The sequence below is a fragment of the Hemibagrus wyckioides genome, linkage group LG17 (genome assembly GCF_019097595.1).
Source record: "Hemibagrus wyckioides isolate EC202008001 linkage group LG17, SWU_Hwy_1.0, whole genome shotgun sequence".
NCBI classification, from domain to species: domain Eukaryota; kingdom Metazoa; phylum Chordata; class Actinopteri; order Siluriformes; family Bagridae; genus Hemibagrus; species Hemibagrus wyckioides.
The window spans coordinates 3,877,461-3,896,115 of record NC_080726.1 but is presented as its reverse complement, the minus strand read 5'-3'; the positions used below and the strand labels follow the sequence as shown (position 1 = coordinate 3,896,115).

At 38.8% G+C, this 18,655-nt stretch overlaps 1 protein-coding gene across 1 annotated transcript in view; it reads left to right on the top strand.

The window, feature by feature from the left end:
* Window positions 1–18,152, top strand: part of nlk2 (nemo-like kinase, type 2) — a 92,987-nt gene extending 74,835 nt beyond the window's left edge. Inside the window, exons 8-11 of the mRNA XM_058413421.1 lie at window positions 8,127–8,213; window positions 10,639–10,837; window positions 12,745–12,838; window positions 14,912–18,152. Coding sequence (XP_058269404.1) covers window positions 8,127–8,213; window positions 10,639–10,837; window positions 12,745–12,838; window positions 14,912–14,966 — 435 coding nt within the window. The 3' untranslated portion in view covers window positions 14,967–18,152. The remainder of the gene's footprint in view (window positions 1–8,126; window positions 8,214–10,638; window positions 10,838–12,744; window positions 12,839–14,911) is intronic.
* The last annotated feature ends 503 nt before the right edge of the window (window positions 18,153–18,655 follow it).

Here is an 18,655-nt window from a genome sequence, read left to right as displayed (position 1 = left end):
CTGCGCTCGCTGCTTGCCACTGTGTTATTAGTGGTTGTAGCGGTAGGTAGCTGTTATTAGCAGTAGCTAGCATGTGCTGTTATTATGTGATGAGTGTGAAGCTGTAGTTACTCTCTTCAGCACTCTTTCCAGGATACCGAGGAAGATTCAGAGCTTCATGCTTCTGTGGACACGTTGTGGGGAAACGTTAGGTTATGATCTGATAACAGCATTTTTCCTCAAGTTTCCGATTCTGTAGTAGATTTGAATTGTCTGGTTGTACGCTGTTACGTCTTTACTTATGTCTTGTGGTTTATAGAAAGATTTATATATGTGAAGGAAGAAAGGCTCCTTGCCTGCTAAATCAGCTGGAGAATTATCTTCAGATTTGTGATTTTAAAATGAATTGTGGTTATTTTAGTCATTATTGTGCAGCACTTTGGGGCTGCTTTCTATTGATTTTATGGTTAGAATGTCCTAGAATGGATTGTGTAGTGTGTGTGTGTGTGTGTGTGTGTGTGTGTGTTTAGTGCTGGGTGTTGGCTCTGCAGTCCTCAGCAGCCTGCACAAAGAAAGCGATATGGAAGAACAGTAACTGCAGAGCAAGCACTACGGCCCTCCACTTCCTGTCTTGCATCGACCCACCGCATGGCCCTCGGACTAGCAGCACGTCTCTCTCTCTCTCACACACACACACACACAAATGAATGTGCATTAATCTTATCCGTTTGCTAAACTGGTGATTGTCATCAGAGCTAGACTAGGCCATTTTACCCCACCCTTTTTCCTCATGTAACCACACACACACACACACACACACACACTGACATTTGGCTGACCTTGTCATCTGACTCTCTCTCTCTCTGTCTCTCTCTCTGGTGTGTGTGAGCTTGGCAGGCCTCAGTGCAGGATGTTTTAATCACATCTATCGACTGCTGCTCTATTTACAGGCGTTGTTCTAGTGGGCAGGGTGGCACAGGCAAAATGGGCGGGGCTTCCGATGGTTAACTCCACCTTGTCACCTGAGACACACACACACATGGAATGACAAGGTTAATGGATGTCTCTGTGGTAACAAACTTCATCTGTGAGGTGAAAATTGCACATTTTATAAAATTCCTGAAGGATTTGTTAGGATGAATCATGGTTCAAACTCTCTACTTAGGTTCTACCTGGAACTTTTTTCACAGGTTTAAATTAATATAAAAGCAAGAGACAGTTTACGACTGATGACCAGAATTGACCTTGACATCTAATTGGAATGATTGTATTCCTGAATAAATGGTCTCAGTTACTTAAACTGTCACTTCAATCACCGCAGATTTGGACTTAATTTAACAAAATGGCTTCCACATGGATTCATTCCACACGCTCAGCTAATAAAATACACACCATTCAGTCACATGATACTAAACTCATGAATTAGTATAATGTTATGCAGGCTGTTTTGTTGTGTTGTACTTCTTGTGGATGAAATTTACTATTTTGGGTAAAACAATGCTAATGGTTTTGTTGATTCGGTGCATTTGTAAAAAAAAAAAAAACGTCTGAAGGATTAGCTGACTCGGCCAAAAAAATATTTGAATTTATAAATAAAAAAAATCTATTAATATATAATTAAATTTTATATATAATTTATATAAATTTAAATTATATAATTTATATCTATTTATATATAATTAAAAACAATTATTAAATTTCTATATTAAAAAAAATTATTCTGTCTGCATTTTCTATCCATTTTCTATCCTTTTTTTTTTTTATTTTATTTTATTTCTCACTCCTATAGGCAAGTGCTGTGTTTAAAGCTGGTGGTTTCCATCACCATGGTCTAGATTTTTTGGGAAAATCTGAAAGATGCAGCCGGACTTCAGCAGGTGTATAACCTGACTCTGAAAACACAGACGTTTCCTCAACATGAATAATGCCAGACTTTAAATTTCGCAGACTCTAAATACCTCATCAGTTCTAGCAACATTTTAATGCAAGTAAGCTCTCAGTGTGTCAACATGATGTATTTTGTCATATGTTTTAACAAAAACATTAGACTGGCTGTTTATTTTGAAGTGTGTCCAATTAAAGGAAATTGAACATGCTGCAGGTTCAGGAAGTGGTATATTTTTCTTTGAGATTTGTGTTGGACATGTGACAGCGTGTAGAGGAACAGGACAGTCTCTATCGATCATAAAAGAACGTCTGCTGCTTCTCTGTGAGACGTCCATCGACAAGATTGCTGAGAGAAAGGAAAGAAAAGAGCCTTAATATGATCCATATCGTGTCTGTCATTCCTGGTCTTGGAGAACGGACTAAAGAGGAGTGGACGAGTAGAAGTAGGAATAGAGGAAGAGTTCCTGTTGGAGTTCTCGAGGTTTCTGGCTTGGTCTTCAGGGATCCAAATCAACATCTAGATTTCTATAAAGCTGCTTTGTGACAGTGTCTGTGGTTAATAGTGTCATCCTGACTGTTCAAACTGAATCGAATTGAACTGAGAGGAGGATACGAAGAGAAAGAGGAGTGAGGAAATGAAAAGAGGGACTGGAACATCTCAGTCCACTGGGAGCTTGTTACAAGCTATTAATTTTGCAGCGCTCTTAGGATCAGTCGAGATAGAGCGAAAGAGAGAGAGAGAGAGAGTAGGCTTTTAGGTTTTATAGCCTCTCGTGAACTGCAGCACAGATAGAAATGAGAGCGAGGTTGAATCGTGTAGCTTGTGAATTCCCAAATCCACCTTATCTGCTCCACCACCTGGTTTTTGTGTGTGGAAAAGCTGGTAAGTTATCCAGAGACAGATGTATGCGTGAGGCCTTGTTGTTTTTCTCTAAGAGGCGATGGCGTGATCAGATTTCCACCCACACACACAGCATCCCTCGTCCGCACCAGAGGGTAGGCTGATGGTCAGAAGGTGGACCGGACTATCCAACTCCGGCGGGTACGGAAAGCGGGGGATTGTTGGGTGTCCGTGTTCAGAACCGGGGCAGATGTGGCCTCCCAGGTGGAACCGGTGTGTGTGGCCTCGTCTTTTCATGTTTTTCACAGCTATAAGGCGCAGATGGCTGCCTGACCTTTTCCTCAACCCACAGCAGTGCTTCGGTGTAACTAGCCACGTTTGCACAGTGCAATATGGCCACGCTGGTCATTCAGGACATACAGAAGATTTCCCTCTGTACTGGAAATTAGATTGTCAGCAAAAAAAACCAAACATGCCTTCTGCTTTTATTCCTTTTATTTAATATATTATTCATAAAGTACAGCTTTATTACTACACTACTCTCTCTCCAAAGAAGGGAAGGAGTCTGCTTTTAGAGTCTGAAAAATCACCTTTTCAATGCTTTTCAGATGTTCACAGTAGCCAAATGTGATGTTTCAATAAATTGAGTCCACATTTATTTACTTAATTTTTTTCCCCAGAGGTCAAAAATGGAGTTTGTTTTTGTTGTGTCTATGTTGATGATTGAGTGTCTTTGTCATGGTCCACTCCACAGTGTTGGTTAATATGAAGCTCATATGAAAGTAGACACTCAGGACTTTAAGAATTTGTAGCATTTCAGAAGGATTTCTGTTCCGTTTTTAGCCTGCTAAGGGTTAATATATTCATAGAAAAGGTCCAGAAAAACAAAAACAGTTATTTTCTCCCACGCAAATGTTTGTATCTTCAAAGTAAATGTTGATATCAAACCCATTTCTGCTCCATAAGATGCTCTGAGTTGCTTGTTCATCTAAAAAGCAGCTCGAATTTCATCTTCAACCAGTAAAATCCTGTGTAAGGTTCTCCAACAGAGGGAAAAACACACGTCTAAAACACACTGAAAGCCAACAGACTCGTTTTAGATCAGACTCACAGCCATTCATTCAGTCCGTAAAGATAAATTCCATACATACTAAACATACTGATTGTTGATGTAGGGGCGTGGCTATACCAGTTGTACTTCATCATTCATAGGTCACATGACCACATTTCTACAGGTATGTAGAAATACCTGTACTAGGAATCCAGTAAAACACCAAAAATAGTGATCTAGTCATAACTTCTCTGACATTTTTTAACGCCTGTCATATATTTTCATTTTATTTCAGTCAGTGAAAGCTGTTTGGAAAGACTCAACCCACGATACCATCTCTACCTCAGCATGCGTTCAAAAGCTAGGCGATTTTTGGGGTGTTTTTCTGTTGACAGATTGGTGGTGTGGGTGGTCTGTTCTATTTTTATCCCAAGCTTGGTGGCACGACTTCCTGTGAGGAGCCTTGACATGGAATGCTTGGCTTGGGTCAGTTCTTTGTAAGCAGCCATACAGTTTACATACGCTTCGTATTGGTCATATTGCTCATATTTTTGGGCGGCTGGAACGGATTATCTGCATTTACATTATTTCTTATAGGAAAATTTGTTTTTCAGTATACATATTCACCTTAAGAACTCACCTCCAGAACCAATTAAATTTGTACGCCAAGGTTCCACTGTAATCTAAAGCACCATCTGGGATGCAGCTATAATGTGGTGCTAAGGTCTGCTGCAGTGTAAAGCTACACACTCACTGATATTCAGATAACTGTAACATATTATGTAGAATTAAAAGGAATTTGATAAGCCAGGGCTACAATGTCTGGAACTTTCCGTCACCTTTTAGGCTTTATTGGTTTCAGAGTATGACAGTTATGCTAAATTCTGCCATTTCTGCTAAAACTGTTTGCTAAACTACTTTGGATTCGTGTGTGTGTGTGTGTGTGCTGCTAAATCTTGGCATGACACCTTATCCTGCAAAAACGCCCAAATACCCATCTCCGCCTTTCAGGTCAGATTTCCGTTACACCAGCGTACACACACTCAGGCACTGAGAGCAGCCTGTTAAACCGAACTCACTTCACACTTTAGCAGTTCTGTTGTTTCTGACAGCACACACACACACACACACACACAGGCGAGGACAGTAGGCTTCGCCGATTCTCATTTCCTCAAGTGCTGAGTATCGATGTAACTGAATACACAAATTAGGATTATGTTGTGAAGGGATTCCTGAAAAACCCGCGGGTCTCAACAAAATAGTTGCCGAAGAAACTTTCATGTGGGTTTGAGCGAATCCTTCCAGGCGAACAGTTTACTTTTGCTAACGAACACGACGGCGCTGCAGGATGCGGTTCGGTCATTTATCTTTAGTTTGGTTTCGAAGTAGTACCAACTAACTGCATTAGACAGAAACAAAGCCAGAAATAAATAAATAAACCGAGCCTTCGGGTCTCTCACACACGTCTCTGTCAGAGCCATGCTGAGATTATCATCATCTCCGCGAGGTTTTCTACTAGGTCCAAGCCAAAGAAAGGAGCCAAGAGGATGAAAACCTTTCTGAAGCATCTGAACCTTCCACTTGGTTTAGATATTTGGAGATACACATACTCTCAGGTGGTTTACACACTGAGGTCTGAACCCCAGTGTGTTTGTTTCCGGTTGCTCTGCAGCGTCGCTCTGGTTTCAGACTCGACCCCGGTGTATTTGTTGCTCATCTTGCATCATCTCAAGCATTTATTATTACTGTAGAGCTGTTATATTATGCGCAATGAGGCTTCTCCTCTGTCTCTTCAGTGTTTCACAACGTTTCTGTCTCACTCATGTTACACGTTCAGTAACACACACACACACACAGAGCCTACTTTACTTCCTAAATAAGTGCAGACCCGAGTACAAGTCGTGTTCACGTGAATCATGATACAGTTCCAACTCACAACACATTGTACAGGAAGTCTCGGGTCCGAGCTGCACTTCCTGTTCCACATCACAGCTTTTTGAACCATTACTGATATCGAACCTGTGCTCTGTTTCAGACTAAACTGTAGTGTAAAAGCCTTCTTAGACGCTTAGACCTTTGAATCTTAGCAAAGCATTAACAAACAGATGAGGTGTGTGAGTGTGTGTGAGTGTGTGTGTGAGTGTGTGTGTGCGTGTGTGGTTGAATCTAGTGCTGGAAATCTACAGCCTGCACCTGTTATTAAAGCGTGTTGGGGTTGTGCAGGTCAGCTGGAGGTCACGTGGGCGTTACCACACAGGAAGGTGAAGCTCAGTTGGAACTGTCTGCAAAATAAAACATTCTATTTGGAAATGGAAATTTTTAGATAAAAAAATAATTAAAACTAGACGGCATAGAAAAACTTTAAAAAGGTTATTAATAGCAATCATCGCTGGGGATCTGCACATTTCTGCCCGGGTTTTTGTCCTGTGTGGTGTGTGTTTGTTGCAGTATTACACTACAGTGCTGTTTAATTCTTGATTCTGACTGGTCAGAACTCTGTTCGTTTGTCATAAGAGAATCTGACAGTATGGAAATACGTAGACTTATTTGGAGGATGTTCAGGCTGAGAGTCTGATCTAAAAACGCCTGTTCTTTTTCAGTGTGTTTTAGACGTGTGTTTTTCCCTCTGTTGGATAATCCTACACAGAAGATCAAATTTTGATCAGAAGATCTTGGTTGAAGATTGAATTTGAGCTGCTTTTTAGATGAACAAGCACTTGGAGCATCTCAGAGAGCAGGAATTGGTTTGATATCAACATTTACTTTGAACATACAAACATCTGTGTGGAAGAAAAATAAACTTTAAACTTTTCTATGAATATATTAACCCCTAGCAGGCTAAAATACAGAAATCCTTCTGAAACACTACAAATTCTTAAAGTCCCGAGTGTCTACTTTCATATAAGCTTCATATTAACCTCCACTATGGAGTGGAACATGACAAAGACGCTCAGTCATCAACATGGACACAACAACAACAGGAGGAAACTCCATTTTTTGGTCTCCACAACATTAAATGTCACTATATATATATGATGTGGTGTTTTTTTTACTATATATAAACATGTATTTGTAAGGAAATTGTTGTGGTTTGAAAGAGACCTCACTCCATTGCTGGTTATTTTCGTGTATCGTCCCACCATGGACATACAGTATAAACCCAGCGTGTAAGCTGTGACAGACGGTCAGATGGTTCTAATCACATGCACTAAGTAGCGTTTAGGGTTTGGCTGCCTAACCAGTGAGTAATTCAGCATGGAGGACCACTTTGTTGTAGTGGAGTGTGTGGATGATGAGATGGGTCTGTTGTGCCGGATGACTCCCTCAGCGAGGGTGGAACGTGTCAGAGTGGAGCTGCGCCGATGATGCCATGCGTTGGCTTTCCTGACTCATCATTACTTTAATTGAGCTTTTTCCATCACGAGGTGTGGAGAGCCCCTCAGCCTCCTCTTCAGCTGTCTAAAGCAGCGTCTCGGGTTAATCCCGATCTAATGCCGGTGCGCCATCGCACGCTAACGTTCTCACACACATTCACACTCCGACCTGTTGGCCTGTCGCGCACAAATAAACGACGCTTTCGCTATTTTCATACTTTCCATTCTATCAAGGTCCCGAAGGTGTCCTCTCGGCGTAGAGCACTCGTTCCTTCATCTCCTCTTCGTTTGGTCTTTCCGCTTCGTCAGACTTCTCCCGATGAGCATGAATCACCAGCCAGGGCTTGCATCTGTTCTCTAAACTCCCCACAAAAAAAAAAATCTAATCAGGGAAAACAAACGATTACCACTGGGCTTTTTCAATCAGTGCTGCTGGCGAGCAGGCGCAGGGGTAGTCGGGTGGGCGGAGGAGATAATTAGACAGAGTTAAAAATAACCTCGCTCATTGTTTGTGCTGTCCCACATCCTCCATCACACATCACACACATCGCTGACTGTTAGGACGAACCAAACGAACCAGACAGTCGGGAGCCGCAGCCTCATTCGTAGCCGGCTGAACAACTTCCTTTAACGTTCTCTGTATGTTTTGTGGTAAATAATATTTCGCAGCTGAAGGAGCTTCTTTAGTCGTAATGGCAGGCTGGTAATTGGTAGCAATTATGATGGCCTCAATTTGCAGAGCGCTGCGCAGCAATGCGCTTGGTAATTGTTGGGAAAAGCCGCGTTCATGCGGGCATATTAGGTTTAGTAGAATATAATGCTCACAGATTGTGATGTCTCATAAAGACAGCTGTTTACAGTGATTAACCCCGAGTTAGCCCTTAAACAGTGTGTTATTATCACTCAGCGACATCCAGCTTTGATCATGAGCTTTTAAATGAAATCTGAGAAGCATTTTGTGAACTTGAGTCTTATTTTTTTTCTGTTTCCACAGCCCTCACTTCCTGTCCTTTACACCCTGTCCAGTCAGGCGACTCATGAGGCAGTTCACCTGCTCTGTAGGATGCTGGTCTTTGACCCGGTGAGTGCTTCAATTCAGCCTCATCATGAAAGTCTGTAGCATACAACTATTGTGTTTTTTTTTTGTTTTTTTTTTAAATTTTATTATTATTATGTTTTAATTAATTAATTAATTAAGTAATTTATTTATTTATTTATTTATTTATTTATTTATTTATTTATTTATTTGCTTTAAGGCAAAGCATAACAGTTAAATTGGGTAATATTTTAATATGATTTTATTATTTTATTTTAATCTTATTTATTTATTTATTTTCTTACTTATTAGACTTATTTATTTATTCCTTTATTTATTTATGTGCTTTAAGACGAAGCATAACAGTTAAATTGGGTAATATTTTAATATGATTTTATTATTTTATTTTAATCTTATTTATTTATTCCTTTATTTATTTATGTGCTTTAAGACGAAGCATAACAGTTAAATTGGGTAATATTTTAATATGATTTTATTATTTTATTTTAATCTTATTTTAATATTTTACTTAAATGAAATAAAAATTTAAAAGGAAAAAATAATTATAAAAAAAGTCATTTTTTGTTAGTTGATTGCTGGTGTTTTTCCAACTATTTTATTCTATTAGGCCTTTTTAAACATTATTTTTTTATGCAATTGAGCCAATTTTATTTTTCATTAATTTGAATGCATTTAATTATTTTTTAAGTTGATTTAAAGTTAATTTCTATGTGAAGATCAAGACTTATTTAACCCAGAGAATATACATTTCTTGTCATTTTTTATAGAATAAAATCTAATATAAATCCAAGAGTAACCAATTTTTTTTGAGAAATTCCTTTTAAATTTTATTAGGAACAGGAATGAATATTCATAAAGGCAGGTCGTGTCGAGATTTCTGATTCTAAATATAGATATAGCTGATGTGAAATTAATGTGTATGTGATCATGACACATTGCCATGGATACCAGGAAATGAGCTGTTTGGAGATGTGATTATGTCCAGTTGTCGAATCTGTATACCTGTGTCGTCTTGCTGTAAAGGCAAGGATTATTGGATTTATACGCCTCCTCGCGACTCCAGGTTAAAAATCTGATGTGTTTCCGGCACACTCCGAGAACAAAAAAGTTTTTTATTTATAGGTAAAACTTCACAGCTAACTGAGGTAGACATTTTTTCCTCTTTCCAGTTTTCTAATCCAAAGCTCAGAAGGCAAACCTTCCTACTTACAGACTAATTTAGAGCAATAAAGAATCTGCATTGTGCTTGGAAAAGTTTAAAAATAACACAATTTAATTTCGGATAAATAAATCCAATGTCTTTACACCCCAGGGGAATTTTTCCACATTTTGTTGTGTTATAGCCTGAATCCTAAATCTTTTGATTTCCACAAGATATCTTATACTTATTTTAACACAAAACTCAATTATACAAAATAAAAGCATCAATTTCTTGGATGGATTTTAGGATTAATATTTGCTAGATCCGTCTCTGGCTGTAGTTACAGCTGCAAATCTTCGGGGATATTTCTCTGTCAGCTTCACACATCTGGATCCCGATATTTCTGTTTGTTTTTCTTGGAAAAATTGCTGAAGATCAGACTGGTAATATGATCTTCTACTTTATTATGAAAGTCTGTATCATACAACTATTTACATTTTATTTATTTATTTATTTGCTTTAAGGCAAATCATTACCTTTAAATAGGGTAATATTTTAGTTTGATTTTTTTTTTTATTTTATTAGAATTTTATTTTAATATTTATTTATAGTTTATTTATAAATTAAATAAAAATCAGTCATTTTTGGTCAGATAATTGCTGCTGTTTTTGTTCTAAGTATTTTATTCTTTTAGACCTAATCTTTTTTTTTTCATTAAATATGCATGAATTTAATTATTATACTTTCTTTCTTTCTTTCTTTCTTTCTTTCTTTCTTTCTTTCTTTCTTTCTTTCTTTCTTTCTTTCTTTCTTTCTTTCTTTCTTTCTTTCTTTCTCTTTCTTTCTTTCTTTCTTTCTTTCTGCCTTTGTTTCTGTCTGTCTTTCTTTCTTTCATTCTTTCTGACAATTACATTTTTCCATTAAATATTGTGGCATATTAATCAATTATTTTTTAAGTTGAATTAAAGTTTATTTCCGTGTGAAAACGGAAACAGTTTTTTAATATAAACATCCTGTCAGAGATTCTGGACTGAACCGTTCAGTTTCAGGTTCTTGGTTTTGAAGGTTCTTGGTTTTGTCTACTCCGGTGGATGTTTTGGTAGAACATTTAGACTCGTCGTCTTGTTGGAAGGTGGACGTCTGCCTCTGCAGTCTCATGATGCTCCCACCAGCATGCTTCACAGGAGCTGATGTTCTCACAGTGATGAGTCTTAGCTCTTTGTGGCCAAACTGTTCCATGGTGATGTCATCAGACCAGAGATCCTTTACTAAAGCTCTGTTCATGTCTGAACCTCTTCCTCTGTCCAGTCTAAGAGGATCTCGGCTAAAGATGCTCTGGCTCACCCGTACCTGGATGAAGGACGCCTGCGCTACCACACCTGCATGTGTAAATGCTGCTACACCACGTCGTCTGGCCGAGTTTACACCAGCGACTTCGAACCTGTCACCAACCCCAAGTTCGACGATGGCTTTGAGAAAAATCTGACATCAGTGCGGCAGGTCAAAGGTACGGACTTTTACATCTCAGTTTTTAACTTCTTCTCTTTCTTCCTGTCTTTCTGTCTTTTCAGCATTTATTCCCTTTTTGTTTAATTGATTAAATTATTTATTTATTTATTTATTTATTTATTTATTTATTTTCTAGCATAAATAATAGCATAAATATTTCTCTGTTTTTTTCTTGCAGTGTTTTACTTTCTTGCTTTCTTTCTTCCTTCCATCCCTTTCTTTCTTTCTTTCTTTCTTTCTTTTTTTCTTACATTTTCTGCGATTTTTTGTTTGTCTAAATTTCTGACTTACTCTTCTCTTTCTTCCTGCCTACAAGTTTTCTTTTTTACTTTCCTTTTTTCTTGTTTTGTCTTTTTTCTGTTTTTTACTCTCTATCTTCCATCCTTTCTGCCTTTCCACTACCCTCCCCTTTCTTTCTTTCTTTCTTTCTTTCTTTCTTTCTTTCTTTCTTTCTTTCTTTCTTTCTTTCTTTCTTTCTTTCTTTCTTTCTTTCTTTCTTTCTTTCTTTCTTTCTTTCTTCCTTCCTTCCTTCCTTCCTTCCTTCCTTCCTTCCTTTCTGTCTAATTGGATCAGATCAGGGAGTATGTACCCATCATGCCTCTGTGTGGTCCCTCCTGCTGCTCGCTCTCCCACTGCTGCTGTTTGTTTTTTTCCTCCTCTCGTTTTCCCCCTCCTTCCTCTGCAGCCCCTCCATCAGTGGTGGCCTTTCACTCAGAGCGGCTGTCAGAGGCCTGCAGGTTTAGAAGCAGGCTTACCCTGCGACCGGCCCAAAATAGCCCTGCCCTTCCTCCTCCTTCCTCTTCCTCATGTCCTGCATGCACTGTGTTACTGCTGGAGGATTAGCGAGGGTGGACGTCAGCTGCCTGGAGACTGAAAGCACATTAGGCCATGTAGCCAGGAGAGGAGAGGAAAAGAAAAGAAAGAAGGGAAAGTGGATGTTCAGGGCAGTGTGGGTCTGGAATCAGACATCACTCGCTTCTGCATCTGGCTGAAATCCTGAGGCTCTGACTGATAGAACATGTAGATTTCATCTCCTCAGATTTTCATCTTTAAAAGATGCACAGAAATAAATACATGTAAAAAAATTTACCTAATACTAAACTCTAAAATTTTCTCCTTTTCTTTCTTTCTTTTCTTGCTTCATTACTTCTTTCTTTCTTTCTTTCTTTCTTTCTTTCTTTCTTTCTTTCTTTCTTTCTTTACTGATTCTTTCTTTTTTTCTTTAATGATTCTTCTTCCTTCCTTCCTTCCTTCCTTCCTTCCTTCCTTCCTTCTTTCCATCCTTCCTTCCTTAAGTCCTTTCTTTCTTTCTTTCTTTCTTTCTTTCTTTACTGATTCTTTCTTTTTTTCTTTAATGATTCTTCTTCCTTCCTTCCTTCCTTCCTTCCTTCTTTCCATCCTTCCTTCCTTAAGTCCTTTCTTTCTTTCTTTCTTTCTTTCTTTCTTTCTTTCTTTCTTTCTTTCTTTCTTTCTTTCTTTCTTTCTTTCTTTCTTTCTTTCTTTCTTTCTTTTTCTCCTTCCTTCCTTCCATTTTACTTGCGTTCTTCTATAAATTCTTTTTTAGAAAAGAAAAGAAAACTACTTTTCTTCCCTCCTTTTATGTTCCTTTATAATTTTGGTTATTTGTCACATTTTCAGGCTTCTTGTTTATTGTATTTTGTTTGTTGTTTATATTGTTTCTTTCTTTCTAAAAAATAAATATAAATGCTTTTTTACATAATACTCATGGGACTCATCAGTTTGGTGATGTATCTTTTATATAAACATTATGAAATATATTATGTAGGTATAAAAAGAATAATATTAGTAATAGGTACACTCTTTCTTTCTTTCTTTCTTTCTTCCTTCCTTCCTTCTTTCTTTTTTAAATAATCTCTCCATTCTGTGTTTTTCCTCTCCTCACAGAGATCATTCATCAGTTCATCCTGGAGCAGCAGAAGGGGAATCGGGTTCCTTTATGTATAAATCCCCAGTCCGCTGCTTTCAAAAGCTTTATCAGGTAAGAGGATGAACCAGAGACTCTTTTGTTTTGACCAGAAGAGGGCGCCATTGCCTCTCACTTAAACAGTGTCTGTGTGTGTTCGAGAGAAGGTTAGATGTAGAGATAAACACACAGTGATCTATTTATTTATTAATTTACTTCAAATTCAAATCATTTGGTCGAAAATAATACAGCATTTGATCAGAATTTGAGCTTTCATTTCCTGACATTTAATTTTATTAAAAAGACGGCACCATTGGTGACAAACCACCCTATTTGGGTGAGCAAAAGTATGGGAACAGATTGGATAATAACGCTTATTAATTAGCTGTATATCCTTTGTTGCAATAGCTGCATCCAGACAGTGACCCAGTGACATCACCAAACCGTTGCGTTCTTCTTTAGTGATGCTTTTCCAGGCTTGTAGCAATGCTTCTATTAGTTGTTGTTTGTTTTGGAGAGTTTCTCCCTTCAGTTCTGTCTTCAGGAGGTAAAATGCTGCTCAACTGAGTTAAGGTCTAGTGATTGACCTGGCCAGTCTAAAGCCTTCCATTTCCCCTGATGAAGTCCTTTGTTGTGTTAGCAGTATGTTTTGCTTGATGATGTTTCTCCCAACACATTTCTTTGTAAATCCTCAGACAGAATGTTTCTGTAGACTTCTGAATTCATTCTGCTGCTACCATCATGAGCTCCACCATCAATAAAGATTAGTGAGAATGTTCCAGAAGCAGTCAAGCAAGCCCAAGCCATAATTCCACCACCACCATGTTTCACAGATGAGCTTGTATGTTCTAGATCATAAGCAGATTCTTTTCAATTCATTTCAGTTTTATTTGTATAGTGCTATTAACAACGAACATTGTCTCAAAGCAGCTTTACAGAACATAAAAAAAAAAAACAGTTGTAGATGTTAGACAAAATCATCCCTAGTGAGCAAAAAGGGCCGGTGTAGAAGGTTTCATTCCAACCGAGCAGAAGCCACACCTGAGTCTATTGAAAGCCAGGATCAGTTGATTAAACAGGTGGAGTCAGGTGTGGCTCCTGCTTGATTGGTATGAGAAGCTGCACCCACGCCGGCCGTTTACGGAAAAGACCAGCCACTCCTGCTTTAAACAGTCAATCTAACAGGACACACCTGGACAATAATGAGCACCTGCCAGTTTTGTTAATTATGAACTTGAAATAACTTGAAATGTAGGCGGTGTCAAACAAAATGTGCTTGTTTCAAACTTCTCACTTACAATCTCATTTACATTTAGGGAATTTGGCAGATGCCTTCATCTGGAGCGACATACATTTTTATCTCACTTTATATAACTGAGCAATTGCGGGTTAAGGGCCTTGCTCAGGGGCCCAACAGTGGCAGCTTGGTGGATCTGGGATTTGATCTAACAACCTTCCAATCAGTATTCCAGCATCTTAACCACTAAGCTACCCCACGTCATATTCTTCAGAAGTAGAGAAAACCTTTATTATTGTCACATGTGGTATCTGGATGCGATAGCTTAGTGGTCAAAGTGTTGGATTACTGGTTGTGCATTCAATTCCCAGGTCCACCAAGCTGCCACTTCTGCCAAATGGCAGAAATGTAACTGTACATTACTGCACAGTGAAATTCTCTCTTCTTCGCATATCCCAACTTTGGAGGTTGGGGTCAGAGCACAGGGTCAGCCATGATCTGGAGAGAAGAGGGTTAAGGGCCTTGCTCAGTGGCCCAACAGTGGCTGCTTGGCAGTGCTGGGGCTTGAACCCAGAGCCTTAACCACTTGAGCTACCACTGCCTCTGTCTTTAGTGTCTTTTTAAAAAGGTGTATGAAGAATAATGATATTACAATCTAAAAGGATAATATCGATGCAGTATTAAAAGCAAATACAAGTTAATATTACAGATTTAGAAAGAAAGATGCGAACTGTTAATATTGTTTAGTAATAGCATTTTTTCCATAAGGGTGTACAAACTTTTACACTGCACTTTTTGCCTCTCCCAGAAACGACACTCCATGTGTTTTTGAGGGATGAGATCTTCCAAGCAAGTTTCTGATGAAAGCACAAGACATGACGTAACTCTCTCTCTTTCTTTTTCCTTTCTAGCTCGACAGTAGCTCAGCCCTCCGAGATGCCTCCGTCTCCTCTGGTGTGGGAGTAGCTAACGATGAACCATGAGCATAACGATGACGACGGCGATGATGACGAAGACATGAAGGCGGTGATGGTGGTGGCGGCGGCGGCGTTGGCCGTCCACCCCACACACATACGAACACACACGAACACACACCTCCGGACTACTGATGCCCCTTAAAAAGAAAAAAAAATAATAAAACCCTGCGTAGCATTTCACTGGAGTTAGCACTTAGCCGAGCGGCTGACGTGTGTGTGTACTGTAATACTAACTAAACCTAAATGAAGTTGTAAAGAAGCAACCACTGCTGATCGGGTTGAGGAAGATTTGTGAATAAATATATATAGAGAGAGGGAGAGGGCGGGCGAGCGGCCGGGGCGCGTCACGTACAGTAGAAGTATTTCCACTACTCTGTAGTCTGTACAGTGGTATGTGTAGGTATATGAGAGAGAGAGAAAGAGAGAGAAGTGTGCACACAAACACACAATCGAAACACAATCGCGCGCCGACGGATGAAGACGGACGGCCTCTGTGGACTAGATCGTGTGTCCGATGGAAGGAAGGCTGTTGCCATTCATCTGCTCTGTACGTCATGCTTTATTTATTCACCCATAGAGGGAAACGGGTGCATTCGCTCCATATAGCACAGAGGGCAAAAGCGCACTCTCTACCTCTCTCTCTCACATACACACACACCCCCACCCACATATACACACACCCCTGCCTCCTAGCGCATTTTCCAGCTCATCACTGTTCCATTAATTTATTGAATTATTTACTAGTCATTTATTTCATAGCTTGTTCTTGGTTTTTAATTTTTCTTTATTTTGTGTGTCGTTTTAGGCTCTTTCTCACACTCAATTCGAAGCAGCATAAGAAATCAGTATTTCAGTACATCTGATTGCTTTACAGTGCAGAGATACTAACGGCAAAGCCACTTACGAGACCGCTGTACACGGTGGGCAGTGACAGTAGTTCCTGACAGTAATGCATACTGAAATATAAAAGGAGCGACAGGAATCCGGGCCCAAATAGTGAGGCGTCTCAGATAAACGGGCCAAAATCGAGAGCGGCGTCCCTCAAGGTTCGATGCTGGGGCAAATCGAGAGCCCAGCAGTCACACTAGCAAGCGATAAATCTCTTGTGTCGCTTGTAGTTGGATTCTTGTGGGCTTTTTTAGTTTTGCTGAGAAACAGAGGTGTATATATTTCTATCTTTTAAAGGTAACTAGCTAAATGCAAATAAATAACATGCTAATCGGTGAGGCGTTCGGTCGTCTGATCTACGATACCTGCTAGGATTTGTATCAGCAGGTATTCTTTTGTCAGATTAGATCAAATTAGCTAAGAAAGGTAACTGTACAAGTTACATAGCCTCGCTGGAGAATCCCAACAATCTACTACTTCCTTTCAAGCTTTAATTTTTTTTCATGATGCTTACAAATTGTTTGTTCATTTTTGCATCTCGAACAGTAAATGTGAATGAACTGCAGGTCAGAACTGCAACTGAAGAAACATCGGATCATTCTCTCTTGCTTTTTCTTTCTCTCTCTCTTTCTCTTTCTCCATTTGGTCGGTCTGAGGGATCGTTTGATTCATCTGATCGTTTCAGTTTAGTCGCTTTACTCTCTCTCTATGCTTTGAGGAAATCTCAATTCAGATGTCATTCAGATGCTGAGGGAATCTCGAGCGGTCGCATGTGGCTTTGTCGTTTGCTAGTGTGAACATAGGCATTAAGGTTAAATGCTGAGGTAAATAAAAAAGTCCTGCAAATAACTAAGACGGCATGCTTCAAGGTTCAATGCCGGGGTAAATGTCGTTTCATGAACGAAAGGCGAGACCACGACACCATGGGGTGAAAATACAAAACAAGTGGTTTTCGAGAGACCGAGACTTCTTTCTTTTTTCTTTTTTTTTTACGTGAATAAGCATGAGTAGCGCTGCCGTATATCCTCCATCAGAAAATATGACTGAGCTCCGCAATGCCAGTAGTTACGTAACAGCTGATAGAAAAGGAATATGGATGTCTATTGTTTGTTATTTATGAACTGAGGACAGCAGTGATTTTTTTTTTTCCATAAACACGATGCGATCAACAGCCATTCCATTATAACCACGAGAAAGAAAAAAGCAAACCTTGTTCTTGAAGACAAGAGTGCGAGCGAATGTGCATGTCCGAACCCAAAGCATGTGTTTCCGCCTGCCTGAAGCGTCGCACCGGCGATCGCTGAGGTCAGTGACGTCCTCAACCCTGCAGTCTTTTCTTTTTCTTTCATTTTATTTCTTTTTGTTTTTTGTTGTTGTTGTTGTCGTTGATGTTGTTGAAGAAGAAGAAGAACCCAGGGAAGGAAGGAAGGAAGGAAGGAAGGAAGGCATAGTTTCACTCTTTCACACTGTCCGTAACATAAATCTCTCAGAAAGGAAAAAAATTTTTTTTAAAAATCTCTCAAAAATAAACAATATTTAATATATTTTTTAGAGGACTATTTTGTTAATTTCTTCCTTAAATGTGCTATGGCATGCTTTCCTCATGATCCACTGAATTATGGTATGTAAATAAGTGAGTAGTTGATAGATTTCCATGGCGAATAAATCTACAGTGAAACGAAAGATGTGCCGTACAAAAAAGAAAAATTAAAAAAGAGAAAGAAAGAAAGGATGGAAGGAGACTCAAACACAAAACAGTACTGCTGTATAGAGGTCGGAATTAGCCTGCACATTTTTTAGGGCTGTGAAATTTGATTTTATTTTTGAGACTTGCATAAAATTGTACATATAATTTTTTTTTTCCTTTTTTTTTTTTCCTTGTTTTTCGCTGCACTAAAAAAAAGTGTAGACTTAAAAAAAGAATGAAAAAAAAAAGACATAATCCAGAACAGTATGATTATGGAAACAAAATGACACATAACCAATTATGTTAATTGTCTTGTGTGTACTGCAAAGCTGTGGATATGAGTAGTCTAATGAAGTAGAACCCTTTATTATTATTATTATTATTATTTGATTTTTTTTCTTTAAGGAAACACTGAACTGTTTGTGTATATGTATATAATGAATTCACATTGTTGGTCTCTACCTCTGGAGCTCAGTGACTTGGTTGTTTACCTCCACACATTTTTAATTTCATGTGGAGATTTAAAAACTTGAATGTCCCTTCCAACTTTTATATTCCTAGAAAACCCTGTGCAAAAAAAAAATCACAAAAAAAAAACAATTAAAAGAGCAATTGGTTGGAGGTGGGCCCATATCCTTGTACAAAATTCCATATTTCCACGTTTTTTCCCAACTCAGTGTTTTTCTGACTGTTAGATCACACCAATCATTTCCGTCACGCGATACAAACCCACGCCGATCCGGACGAGACGATCGGGATTCTTTACCGAAAGATTGGAATTCGAAGTACCAATACATGGCAGTGCTAAAAAGAAAAAAATAATTTTTAAGCAGGTATAGCATGTCGTAGATAACCATGCCAGACTAAACGGAGTGTGTTTTCAAGAAAGAGACTAACCTTGTAACATGCTTTTGGGCCAACTCGAGAAAGAAAAAACAAAAGGTACTACTCATGCTGTCAAACATTTTTATAAGATATTTGAAGTTTCTACTCAAAGGTAATGGTATTTGCATACATTTTATGATATATATGCTTAAAATAAGGAGATAGCTTTGGATGGATGGCATGAATACAGAGGTGGGAATCAGAAGGGACCGGAACGA